General features: G+C 39.8%; 1 protein-coding gene across 1 annotated transcript in view; it reads left to right on the top strand.

The window, feature by feature from the left end:
• Positions 1-5,670: 5,670 nt before the first annotated feature.
• anos1b (anosmin 1b) overlaps positions 5,671-14,436 on the top strand; it is a 40,053-nt gene continuing 31,287 nt past the window's right edge. The window contains exon 1 of the mRNA XM_034882298.1: positions 5,671-6,043. Within this exon, the coding sequence (XP_034738189.1) occupies positions 5,867-6,043 (177 nt within the window). The 5' untranslated portion in view covers positions 5,671-5,866. The remainder of the gene's footprint in view (positions 6,044-14,436) is intronic.

Here is a 14,436-nt window from a genome sequence, read left to right as displayed (position 1 = left end):
TATGACCTGTGCTTTCTGTAACCAATGAAAATAGACATAACACACATACGAATGCTGCTATCCACACATAAACGTGGCTTTGTTGTGTCTCACGATGGTAGTAGGGGAGACCGATGATAGTTTCAACCATAGCCTACACTGTGTAATACAGTGTATGGTTGCATATAGTCTTTGGAACTGACCCGTGTTACAATCATACACTGTATAATATAATATATATTATACAACCATACACTGTATAATATAATATATAGGCCTATTGTATTATACAGTGTATGGTTGTAACACGGGTCAGTTGTAACCATACACTGTAAATATTAAAAGTCATATTTATGAGGAACGGTTTTTGAATCACCTGATTCACTCTACATGCTCTGTTTTGAATGAGGCGTAAAGATGCAGCACCCTGTGGCAGACACTGCACATTTTAGAAAGAAAAAAAAAGGTAAGAAAGTATTTTTTAACCTCATTTATTTTTGTGATAGCAGTGCCAGCTTTGTAGATAACCTCAACAAATTTAAATCAGGTTTATTGGGTGTCTATGTGGATAATTTAGGCAGGTTGTTAGTGATTTTTTAGCTGTTAGCTGTAAATTAAGCTAGTTCAAGGCAACAACAGTCTGGGATAGTGGTAACAATATTCATTTAAGTGTTGAATAAAAGTTTCAATATGAGTTTTTGTCATAATCCTAAACTCATGATGTTACATTTCCCCCCAGTGTATGTCACAATGTTACATTTCACCCCAACTTATGCTACAGCTAACCCAGACCATGGGGTACATTGTAACATTCCTTGTGTTTGAGAGTAAACGGTGCATTTTCTGTTTGGGTTGCTGAGATAACAGCTACACTATATAATGACAGACACATGTAACTAGTTTGTATAACATTATGAACGCACTGGCTTCAAAGACCTCCAAGATACAGACAGAAATGTAAAAAATCTTACAACTATCCCCAGCCTCCCTTACAGTAACCTTTGACAAATATTAGAGTGAATGCTAAAGTGAACTCAATTCAGCCTTGTTCTGGCCCCAACTTCCTGTGTAGTACTTTTAGTGTTTCCATCACATATAAATATGTATATAATAGTAGAACAACTGTTGGATTGTAAAGAGATTTAGACAGGATAAGGGATTAATCAGTATGTAAATCCCCTGTAAACATGACAGGCCCATTCATTAGTGGTTGCTGCGCATCTGTGCAGGACTTGTTCCCCTACATGCACGTATGAAATAAACCAGATGAAAGAGAGGTTTCATCGCATCCTCTTTTATTCAGATATTGTTCAGATTTCCACCACAAATCAGGAGAATGTGTCTTGTGATAAATATACATACTTTGTCCTGTAGGAAAAGATACCACCACCACCACAGCATGCAAATACTTTACATAAGACCACTAAAGAGAAAGACAAATGCATTCATAATGTGTGAGTAGACAGTAGGGCAGACGGGAGTCAGTACCTGTCTGAGAGTGTGTCATCTTGACCACTTTTCACCAAGGTTACACCACATTTGTTTTGACTCAGACAGGCACTATGCTCATAACAATCATAAAAAAATATATGTTTGGATGTAAAATGTATGTGCATGTGACGAGGGACAGGTGTGTCAGATGTTTATATTGTACCATATCTTTTTGATGACTGCTGGAGAATGACATTACAGATGTTTTTATGTTGTTTTTATGTTAGCCTGTCGATTGTTGGAGCATGTGATGCAAGGAAACTTACCATGTGAACGGACAATAAAGTTTTATCTTATCTTCAGGCTGTGCAGGAGTAAGGTCAGTAGTCTTCCACTCAACTTGTGCATTACATTTTACAACAATACAACCACTCAGCAGATGGGCAGCATGTTGGACATGCATGAGGGAATAGTTTTGGAGATTACACTGAGTCTGTTACATTACTTAATAATAAGAAATAAGTAGTTTGCTTTAGGAGCAAGACCGAAGGAACTGTATTGTATTATTGAACTGCATTCTTGCATCAAGTTATGTTCAGCTGACCTGCTGTGCACGTGCCCTTTCTGAAAGACATTAAACATGTAATTACCTAAATTAATATGTAGAATAATTGAACCGAGTCTGCATTTCTGTGGAATCTGTAACCTCTTGTGAATTTAATATCAATTCCTTGTGTGATGTTACCTTAAATCCTCACCATAGAATATTCTGTAAAAGTCTAGTACTGTGCTCTGATAGAAAATAAAATAAAATCGGCAGGGAAATTCTTCAACATTAGCTTTTGAAAAACTATACAGGCATTATGATGGTGGTCATTTGCAATATTGTTTTGCCCACAGTTCCATTTTCACTACCTCCATTATTATGCATGTGATCTATTTAACTTTTGCTAGTCTTCTCAGGTTAACTTAAGTAATGTTTCTAAAACCCCTGGTTTATACAGTATTGTCCTTTATGAAACCATACTAAATTAACAATTGCTGTGATATGCCACATAGTGACACTGTAGCTCCATTCCCAAACCTCCTTGCCTTCATTTGCTCTTGCCATACACAGACTGTGCTGAGCATCCACCATGAGCCACTTTTGGGTCCCTGGACCATGGCTTGAGAAACAGTTCTGTTGAAGACTTTGAAGGTGACAGAGATCCGACGACTAACAGATGAGCGGTGAGTAGTACCATCTGCAGGAAATAATCTCTGACCACTTCAATAATCTTGGACAGGAATGATAACAACATGTACAAATTGTGGCAGAAATGGAACTAAATGGATTGGGATTCAGTAGATGACACAGTTTGGATTAGCTTGGTGACATGTTAAATACATAGAGATCACATTTGGAAATTGGAAACAGCTTCTCTGTTTTGTAGTTCATAGAGACGGTATATTCTGCTGGCTTTAGTTGTTAAATTGTGTTAATGTGGTACATTGAGAGGAAGGCCTAGAAGTCAGATGTCAAACAGACCGGTTCATAAGATTTCATCATCAGAGGGTGATCGAGCGTAGCAGTATAATAGCATGAATCATGAAACTCAATCTTCTCTCTGAACATGAAAAGCCATAACACAATTGAAAAGATGTCATGATTTTATTCTTATAGTGAATAAGATTAGACAGTACAACTGTATCCCTCTCCACACAAACTTCATTACAAACTGGTTTACAGGGTTGTAGGACTTTAGAAATACTAGGTCAAGAGTCCAAAGTTCCTCCAGTGCAGCAACCCCAAGAAATGTGTCAATAGCCATTCCAAATAGTTTGTAACATGTTTCTTTTCCACATAACTTTATGAATTTAACTTTTAGGATCAATTATTTTGCTCAATTGATCTTCCCCACGATGGCAGAAATACATTTTTGATGGAGAAATTCAAACTATCTTGACTGGATGAAGAACTTCAAATTATTTTCTGTATAATTGTAGATTGTAAACTCCCCCTTTAAGTCTTTAAACCTTCCAAATTCATTGAAATGATATTTAGGACACAACTTTGGTGTCCTCAACAAGAGCTCAAGCACTTAGCCTGATCATTAGACCGAATACAGTGCTTTCCGTTTTCACTTCAATATCTAGATCTTGATTGCTGAAAAAATAAGATAGCAGGCATTGATGAAGAGGTCTGAAAACAGGCTAGAACTTTTCCTTCTATTTCTTTTTCTTTCTTTCTTTTTTCTTTCTTTCTTTCTTTCTTTCTTTCTTTCTTTCTTTCTTTCTTTCTTTCTTTCCTTATTTGGTTCTTTTTTGTTTCTTTTTGACTCTATCACTCTGTTTCTCTTTCTCTCTATCCCTCTTTGTTTCTCTCTTGTCATGAAATTCAAAGACATTTGGTTTTAATCAACGAGCAGATTTAGACTGTGAATGCTTCTGTTGTGATGTTTTAGTATGTGTTGGGGAGGGTCTTTACTCCACTAATGGTTTATTCAGAAACCTGAGCAGGGTGTTTTATGAAAACATGAAAATATCGGTCATATAGATAATGGGTAACTACTGTGTGTGTGTGTGTGTGTGTGTGTGTGTGTGTGTGTAAGAATTGATTTCATGCTTTCTGATTTAAGGAGTGCCCAGGTTCTGCATGGTCCAGGTGTGCATGTGCACGCATACAAAGCCTGTAAAAGTCCTTTAAATGAAAGAATCTGAGCGGAAATGACATTATTTGGTTGAACTTCTCAAAACTCATGCTCATTCTAAGGTTATACCCACGATGAGTGGATCCCAAGTACATTAATCAAGTCTGGTTTCCACTGCAGGGACAAGAACAGTCCTGCTAGTACTTACTAAATATTTATATGTTTCCATTTCCCCTTAATCAAAACGTAGGTGATTCTTTCTACATCTCATTGCCAACAGAGATGGCTCCTCTGCTGGGTTATAAACAAATAGGGCTTTCAAACCATGTGTCCTACACATCTTGACTTGGCCCTGCATCTAATAAAACCCATTTGGCTCTGCAGTTAGTGTTAAAATGTGGTGACTTATACACTGACTGGCTTTGCGACAGACACCTACCTCAACACATTCTTTAGGTCTCTTTCCCATTAATAAATTCTCTTTTATGAGTCTGCTCTAATAATTACCGGGGAGAATTACCAGACTATAAAGGGAAGTTTTTTTTCAGAATAGTAATAGCAAAGTGTTAATAGGCCCAGAACAAAAGCCTGCAATGCAAACCATTAGGCCATAAATGCCTTCTCTTGCTTCAGTGCACTATATCTCTTCATGTTAAATCAGTTTATAGAAACCTTTTCAATTTTTCAACAAAGTGTTCCTTATTTACTCAATGAGTTGATAGTTGATGGATCTGTTTATTTGTGGTGATGATAGCGATGACAAAATTAGGTTGGGTGTGATGTTGAAAAGGCAGAAGATTAAGATAAAAAAAGGTTAGGCAAAACAAAAAATGATGATAATGAAGCTCAAAGTGAGATGGCGAGGTAATGATGATGACTGAGATGATGATAATGAAGATGAAAATACTAAAGATCAATATCATGTTGGAGGTGAGGATGGTGATGAAAAAAAAAGGGAATAAAGATAATGAACATGATGATAATGATGCATAATTGCATGAGCACCAGTGAAACAAGATAAAAGATGATTATCATTGGATGTTGAATTAGATTATGCTGGGTTCTAATGGTGATGATGATGAGCATGTTATTTTACCAATGTCTTAGTTATATTCAAGTGTCACACTAAGTCATGAAAGTGTGACAGTGTGTCCTACCAGGAACACTATCAGGACCTGAAACTGAAGCAGCTCAATGGAATTGAGCCATCATTTATTTTATTATGCACACCTGGCTTATTCCTACTGTGACATCCCAAAAAAGGTCTAAGTCTTCTAGGCCAGGGTGCTGATCTCTGGCTGATCCATGAGCAGAGTGATATTGACAAAAGAAATGGTTAAATTAATCCTAATAGTTTGGGCATTTTTAAAATAAAAATAAAAATAAGGACTGCAGGGTAGATGCTGTCAGAGAAAAAAAGCCAGTTGCTTAAGCACCGCTGATGTTGGTGAAAGGATGAGAGTGTGAGTGATAATAATAAGGATGAGGATGATGATGAGACTAATTGGAGTAATAAGTTATGGAAATCGCAGAGGTGATAAGGATGATGATGATGATGATGACGAAGAAGGACAATTAGGTTGAAAACCATTGTAACTCCGCGTGGCCGCACTTGTCCCGGCGGTGGGAGTGTCCGAGAGGAGGGTAGAGCCGCTCCACTCGGTGCTCGCGCGCAGACAGGAGCCGCGCTCAGATGTTTTCATTCTGAACTTACTAAGGGGTCGCGAGAGCGATACGTTGACGAGTTGGACAAATAGAAGAAAAGTTTGCCGTTTAATTTGTGCATCCCTTTATTATTTCGTGTTCTTGTATTTCCGAACGGCTAAATGTCTGTTTTACGGGCTGTTTTGGTGCTCCTGTGCGCGGTGTTGGCGGTGACTAGTGCCCGCAGGAGTTCCCCCGAGCAGGAGGATGTGCAGGAGAAAATCAACAGCGCCAGATGCACGTCCAGGTGCCTCACTCTGCATATGACTCAGCTAACCGCCGCCTTCAGACACCTCCAGGTACCTACAACCACTTTGTCCCTTATTTACTGTAAGAGTGTTCATACGACCCTCAGGTCAAATGGGACTTTCAGTCAGCGGTCAACATGACCACCAGTGCATACAAAAGAATGAGAAGTTGTAACAAGAAACACAGCCAAGACTGAGGGTTTTCGATGGAATTTACCACTTAAATCCCAAACTAATTAAATTAGTTTGATACTTCAAACATTTGTATGACCCTCAAAGTTGAGTATTCCTCAAATATAGAGACTGTTAGGCTGCACAACTTTAGACAGTTTTACCCTCTAAGCTCTTTCTTTAAAAAGTATATTACTGCTGTTTTCTGTATTTGTACAGTTGCAATCACTGCATGTCTTGTTGACTCAAAGGCTACTGTATTCTGCAACTGTGTCCGTATTCATCCATATGTGAGGTCATGAATTTCTTTTGTGGTATTAATAGTCTCTTAACATAATTTTGCTTAATGCAATTTTGTTATTTTAAAGTAGGATATTTGCTTAAATATTTAGAGAGATTTAGGGATACTGAAGGATGAAAGGGACAGAAGCGAAAGGCATGAGCGTCTTTAGTCATATTGATAGACTTAATAAATCGAAGTTTGTACTTTTGCAAAACAGGACACACAATGATCTCTCAGTAAATTGTCAGATAGAGCACTATATGCACAAATGGCTGAATGACTCTTAGATACGCATGGAACCACAGACATTAACATTAAATTACTGTAACTTTATATTGCATCATTTAAGATTATTACAACATTGAATACAACCTGAATAATTAGATTTGGTCTGATTTGTAAAAAATCCACACCAGATATTCCTGTTGATGAATAACATTAAAACAATTTGTAGTTATCATTCAAATATTTGAATAAAGCTTGCCATTCTTTCCTTTTAAGGGGAAACAGCGGCCACTAAATGCCATGTTGTGCAGATATTATAAACCAGCTAACAGGTGTTGTTATGCACAACAGAAAAGCATTGCAGCGGAGCACTTGCTGCCTAAATAATCAATCAGAAGAAACTGTGATCTCACCTTAAATAGTAAGTCGTTTCCAACAGGTTTTTCATCAGGAAGGTCTGGACAAATGTTTTGATGTTGCTCAGATTTCAGTTGCCCCGTGTCAGTACTCAGGGCCAAAGGGACCCTGAAAAATGTAGCCTACTAGTTTCTAATAGTTGACAAAATTACTCATCTTAGTGAAATCGCTGGACCATGTTCTGTGGCCTTTGTAGTGAGGAATGTGAGATTAACGGGGACATTAGGACGTTACCAAGTTCGAAAAGCCACTTATCGTTAACAGCTTCAACATGTGCACGCTGTGTAGTGGGTGGGAAAGTCATTAACCAAAGAGTTCAGCCCCAGTGGCTCTGAAGTGTGTAGAAGAAATGTGTGTGTGTGCGTGTGTGTGTGTGTGTGTGTTTGCATATGTTCATGTATGAAACAAAGGTTTGGTCTGGTACTCATCCATCCAGAATAGACTCCCGGCACCTGTGCATTGGGTAATGAGGGTGGCCCCTGGATGACTCTCTAGCAGAGTGAGATGTGTGTGTGGTGGGGTTTCTGGGAATGGAGGTGTGAGAAAAGGGAACATTGGGTTAAACTTTATGTAGTGGAGTGCAGTAGTCAGATGTTGAGCATAAAACAGCAGCAATGGAAATGAAACTCGCTGACTGGGAGGTAGCAAACAGGCCAGATGTTCATTTTCTACTTTTTTAAAGTGAACAAAATGTTGCATTTTATAAATTTCTTGTGTGAGTGTTCTCTGTCATACTTTTAGCATTAGTTGACATGGATATTTCTCTTTCCGGTGATATGTTTTTCAACAATTTAACAGTTGTTGAGAAAATATCCCATAATCCAGACAGTTAATAAAAATGTAGTCATCCCACTTGGTGGATGTGGTGGAAGACAACAGAAGTTGTAGACCATTCTTACAATATATACATTTGATTTGTTTTAGGAAGATTTACAAAATAGGCTGATCTTTTTCTATAAGAGCACGGAGGTCGATTCATGAAACATCTTAAAACAAGTAGTTGTTAAAGTAACTTACTCGTTTAGTCCGTTCCTTAATGCACTTTTACTCTCTGAGGAGCGGTCCGTTGAATTGGAAGCAACCTGCTGCAAACAATCTGGCGTTAAAGTTTTAGGACCATTTTGTAAAAGCAAAACATTGTTTAAGCAGAGCAATTTAAATTCTGTTAAAGAAAATAATCTATATTAAACCTGTCAGTTTCTGACCTATTTTTCTCCCTACCTTGCCATCCACCTATCAATCTCTGCCATCTGTGCCGCCTGACTGACTGATAAGTGCATTGAGGTTGCTTCTTCTTTTTTTCAGTTTAAATGGCAGCTGGCAACCAGTGTTAAGGTGCATTGCCACCTGCCAGACTTAAGTTGCCAAGTATAAAAATATATACTGTACATTAACGATGTGTTAAAGTTTTAAGTTGAGTGTTCCCTGATTGGAGAGTGTTGCCTATGTGCTGGTGCTGAGCCCCGGACCGCCGCGGCCCAAATTAACCCTTGCGTGTGATTTAAAAACTCATTTTAGTATATAAAGGGGCCCTGAAAACTTTGTGTGCTTTACCAAGAGCCTCTAAACTTTGAGCAAACAAGGAAACAAGTTTCCTCTCAGCCACATCCTGGGGAACAGCATCACTCCCTAAACCTATTATAGGATGGTGTAGCCGAACACAGAGTGATTAATGTGCGGGAGAGACTGTGTGTCAGAGCATTCAGTCATTTAAGAAAATTTACGTAAAAAAAACAAAAAACTTTTGATAACAGCTCCAGTAACTATAACATCAGCCAGGGCAGAAAGAGCTTTACTCATCCTACTCTGTCACCACATTCAGACACAAACGCACATTGCTTTCTCTGGCTTCATTTGGGTGAACCCTGTGTTTTTGGCTCTTTTTTCTCTCTCAGTGTGTGTGTGTGTGTTTGGCTAGTGTGTAGCCACTAGAATGTGAGTCACCAGTTTTCTATTTACACCTCTCTTACGGCTTCTTCTCTGGGTTTTCCACTACTTTTCCCTTGTATGGTGTAATAGTGTAATTATACCTCTTTAGTGTCTGTGTTGTTGTGTGTCTACACATGAGCATAGATTTGCTGGTATGTTGTCATATTCCCAAATTCCTCCTTGATGTAAACTCCTAAAAATAAGAAAAAACCTGCAGCCTCGCCTTCAGAGCTGGATCTTTTTGCACATACGTAGTAGATCAGATTAGACTGCGTGTCTTAAACACTCACAGGTCTGTGGTGCTGATGAGCGGATGGTTAGCGGTTCGAGCCAGGGCTGAGGGCCAGTGAGAGGCTGAATGAGCTGCCTGTGCATTCATTTTTGTGCGTGTGTGTGTGTCCCAGCTGCTCTGCGGTAGGTAACTCTAATCAGCCCAGAGGTCGGTCAGGCAACCAGTCACGCTCTGAAAAAGACCAGAGACAACGGTCAGGTCAGGTTGCACAGAGACAGACGGGGAGATAAAGGCAGGTAGACAGACGCAGTCAAGCACAAAGACAAGCGAGATAGAAAAATGTGAGGGTGAGCAGCCAGGTAGCCGCAAACAGACAGGTGTAACAAATACACATGAAGACGGACAACCTGACAAACTAATACTGCCTAAAAAGTGTGCTCTATCATGCTGGTTAGCAGAGAGACGGGCAGAAGGGTGGGTGACGGCAGCAGACAAAGAATTTGATTCACTTCAGAGATAAGGCATCTACCTCTTTCTGCGGCTTTGGGACTGTCATTTGATCAGCAGAACCAGAGATAGATGGTGATAAAATTGTGGCAGCGTAGGAGTGACTCACCTGAAACCAGGACAAAAAATTCCAAGACAGTAAATTACAGCTGGAATGGCATTAACCATTGAGCAGTATGGCTTTGTTCTTTTAGCTCCAGAAGGCAAGAAAGACAGAAAGAAAGACTCTTTTACCACATCTAAACCATGATGGCATATTCTATCTGATACTTGAGCACTTAAATCTATTCTTCTTTCCACTGGAAACCACTCTCATTTCTGCAATATGAAGCTACCACCGGCAGCAGGTAAACGTAGGTTAGCACAAAGATAAAAAATCACAGTTTTATTTTTCAGTTGGGACCAGTACCTTCCCGACGTCTCCGCTGGTTTTCCCATGTTTTAGTCTTTATGCTAAGCTAAGTAAGCTGGCTTCTGGCGGAAAGAAGGAGAAAAAGCGTGTTTCCCAAAATGTCAAACTTTTCCTTTAGTTTGATCATTTAGAGTATGTTAGTTATCGACGGAGTTTCATCATTGCTGCTGTTGGAAGTGAACCGAAACAGACGGATGCCGACGTAATTGTCGGATGATGTAAAGTTCAGGACCGTATAACAACCACTTTGTTGTGACTCTTGTTGTTTACAGGATGTGGGGCACCACAAACACATAACGTTGACACACGTGCACGGAAACACACACAGGCACGCGCACATAACCTATTCAGGGGCTTCTGTCGGGAATGTTCAGACCTCAACTTTGACTTCTTTGGAAGAACTTCATATTCTGTTGAGTGGAAGTTAGTCATTTACCACACACACTCACACAAAACACACATGCTTGCTTCTGGTCATCTGGGTGTGATTAGCAGAGTTAATGCCTCATGTTAAAAAGACTTTCTACTGCACCTCACCGCAAACACTGACCACACAGCACACACACATATTATGTGCACACACTCTCCCTGCCCCTGTCTCACACACACACACACACACACATACACACACACACACACACACACACACACACACACACACACACACACACACACACACACACACACACACAAACTCACTTTTTATCACTGCATCTGGCAAAAGTGTGATTTATATCTCACTCTCTTTCAAACACTAAAGGGTGTGTGCAGCTGTGCGCATGCATGTTGACCGTGCACATGTTTCTGTGTGTGTGTGTGTGTGCCTGTGTTTGTGTCCCAACCTCTTTCCTGCTGTTTCATCCAAGGATATCAGGTTGTTGTTCTTCAACAGTGATTACTGTGGACCCAACAGTCCTCAGAGCCATGTGAACGTTCTTTAGTGCAAGGGTTTCTAACTCTGTGGGTCAGTTCTGGTTCTGATGGGTCTCTCGTGTATCAGACTCAGACAGATTTCTCTTGCAGATCCCTGGATAGAAAAAAGTTTTAAAAACCTTGTGTTTTTAGTGTTGGTATTAAATCCGGCCATGTGGAAATCCAAAATTGAAATGAACAGGGATTTATGCACGTTTTTGTTCAAGCTAAAACATCATTTGGCCCTTGGGTAGCTCACCTGGTAGAGCGCGCGTCAATATAAGAGCCTCTGTCTTTGGGTTTGATTCCGACCTTTGCCCTTTGCTGGGAATGTAGTTCCCCCTTTCATGTCTAAGCTGTCCTGTTGCATATAAAGGCATAACATGCCCCAAAAAGTAATACATCATAAACTGGGCTTTTTGTGAGCAACAGTGTTTTTGGTACATGAGCCATAAAATGCACAAACATTTTTGGACCAAAATGTTTTTTTAGTTCTTATGGGTTTAGCAAATAAATAATTAAATATACATATGTAAGTAAATACATCACATACAACCCACATTTAATCCATAACCAGAAGTATAGTGCCACAATAAATGCATTTGTAGATTTTAGTAATGCTCTTCCACTATGGATGAAAATACACTAAAGAATTGGCCTTCCGTTATTAAAATAACCCCACACGAACGGCAGTCAACTAAATTTATTGCGTCCTGTTTCACAGCTAGTATCCACCCCTCCTTTCCAGTCTCCTCTCTGCTCCGATTAACTAATATTTATTTTCATCTTTTACCTTCTTTTGTCTGTCTCCCTCAGCTCTTTTCAACTTCCTCCCTTCCTACCATTTCCTTTCAACCTTCCACATCCAACTTCTTTTCACTTCTTCCAGTCACCTTCTTCAATCCTCCCTTTCTCTCCCCTGACTTTTTCAACATGTGCAGCTGTTTTGCCACTGACACACACACACACACACACACACACACACACTCTGAGACCCTACGAAACCCCACTCTGACCATACGTTTTAATATCCATACTCAACTGCCTTGATTGGCTCTGACAGCAAATATGTCCCATGAAATTGACTTGGGATCAGTCTGTGTACGTGTAAATCCATGTGTGCGTGCATTAATGTGTGTGTTGCAGAGGGGGCTGACAAGCATTGACAGAAAAAGGGGGATGTTATGGCGAGGAAGACAGAAAAAGAAAGAGAGCGTGAAAAAGATTAAGATAGGGGATGAAGATGTGAGGCCAACAGCGGGGAAAGCAGCTTTATATCTCCTTACTGAAAATCTGGAGATGTTTAACTGTCCTCAGTTCTTTGACTGGAGCATCTACAGTATATAATAACCGTCATTTTGAAGTCCTCTGCTGACATTTTAACAGAAGTTGACAGCAATGTGAGGAGACAAAGAGGACAAATTGGGTACAAATGAAGGACACAAAGAACAAGAGTGCTTTTTCTGTAGTCATTTTTACTCCACCAAAAGAAAGGCAGAAGGTTGGTCGGCGGAATTGACCTTCCTTCTGCTAGAGTACAAATGTTCAACCCAGGATGGAGCAGAGCAATCATGCAAAAAAAGAATCACAATATGTCTGTTGAATTAATTTCACAGCTTCTGTAATTTTCCATTTTGTTCCACTGTTTAGCAGTTATACAGGAACATTTCTATTTATATTATTACAGTGGTAGAAACATTGTTCTCCACTAGCAATTTTAGACCAGATTGCAATGCAGCTGCAAGAATCTCCCTTCAATACACATATTGGTCTTTCACCTTACATATCAACCCCACCAGGCCAGGTACATACATTTGGCGACTTTTAAAGGAAACTGTGGTAAACGTGGGGAATTTGTAATAGAAGCCAAAGTAATAAAATCAGTAAATGATATCACTCCATCACAAAGAATTCACGGAACCTCACAGACTGATGCTGAAAGGGGATCTGAGTGTGGAATTTGCTTTACCGCTGCACCCCCAGCATCCCAATTCTGCAGCACTAATGCAACTTAAAGGTACCCTGTGGAGTTTTTGACCATTACAAGCAATGTGTTCATGAGTGGATCACCGTTTTGTTTGTCTGCACAATGCAAACACACAATCCTGCCAATGTTTTCACATTATTCCACTGAGCCACAGGTGGCGGTTAAGCACCACAGAAAGCAGCAATGCCCCAACAAAGGCAGTGAAAAAGAAGACAGTCAACAAGTAACTTAAAATGGTGTAAAACATTGGATTTGCAAATGTTTTGTGGGGAATGAAATTCAATGCTTCGTTAAATCCCAGAATGTGTTGAACATCCAACGAAGCTTGTAACGCTTAAATGTAACATTTGCAAATATTTTCATTCTCTCAAACCTATTTGTGTACTGAACATGCGGCCCATATACAGTTGGGATTTTTAATGTCTGCAAAAGTTTAGCTTTGAAAAAACATACCAGTGGATTCAGCTGGGAAAATGGTGAAAATACCGAGGGAGACTTGGTGTCAATAAAAGTGCAGATTAGTGGTGTTATTCACAACAGTGTTTTAATGTTTGAAAGAGCTAACAGCCTCCTCCATTTAACTAGTGAGTTACACTCGTACTAAGACCTGCATCCATTTACTTATGCATTCAGTAGCCCCTTGGCGGCATCAGTTAAGCGTAATCAAAAAGGGCCTTGAGGAAAGGAGGAAAGAGAGGAAAGGTAGGCAGATAAGGAAGGTGTTTCCCTGTCTCTGTAGTGATACCATGACAGCCGTTCCTCTGTTTTCCTCTCATCTAGTCCTCTTTCCACCCATCCTTCCCCACAGACTTGTTACCTAATATGTTCATCAGAGATTTACTTTTATGCTCTCCTGCTTTCTTCTTGTCTCTCTCTCATATTGATCACTATAGAGGCTGGTTAAACTGCAGCCTCAGCATTATCCCCCTTCAACAACTAGCACAGATTACTGTTAAGTCAAATTTTGATTTTGGTTGCACTCCTGATTTCTCCTCTCTGGAAAACTAACCACCTAGTCACTGGTGCCAAAAGCTGGTCAACCGAGGCAACGCTAAGCAGCTGTAGCAGTTGACAAGGGTGAGAGTATGAGAGGAATGAGGCAAACAAAATTTGTGGAGAACTTGGAGCTCTGACCATTTTCACACATATGCTCAATTACCAGTCGCCGCAGAGAGCAGGCAGGACTGATGGTTTGTCATTTTTAGAAATTTACAAAAATTGTGAGAGGCAGCCGTCCCCATGCTAGAAAGAAAGTGCTGGTCTGACTCTGCTATCAGACTAGCACTTCTTTAGAAGTACAGTGGGTACGGAAAGTATTCAGACCCCTTTAAATTTTTCACTCTTTGTTTCATTGCAGCCATTTTCCAAA

The sequence above is a fragment of the Etheostoma cragini genome, chromosome 9 (genome assembly GCF_013103735.1).
Source record: "Etheostoma cragini isolate CJK2018 chromosome 9, CSU_Ecrag_1.0, whole genome shotgun sequence".
NCBI classification, from domain to species: Eukaryota; Metazoa; Chordata; class Actinopteri; order Perciformes; family Percidae; genus Etheostoma; species Etheostoma cragini.
Note: the sequence above shows the minus strand (reverse complement) of the source record. Positions and strands in the feature narration are given on the sequence as shown.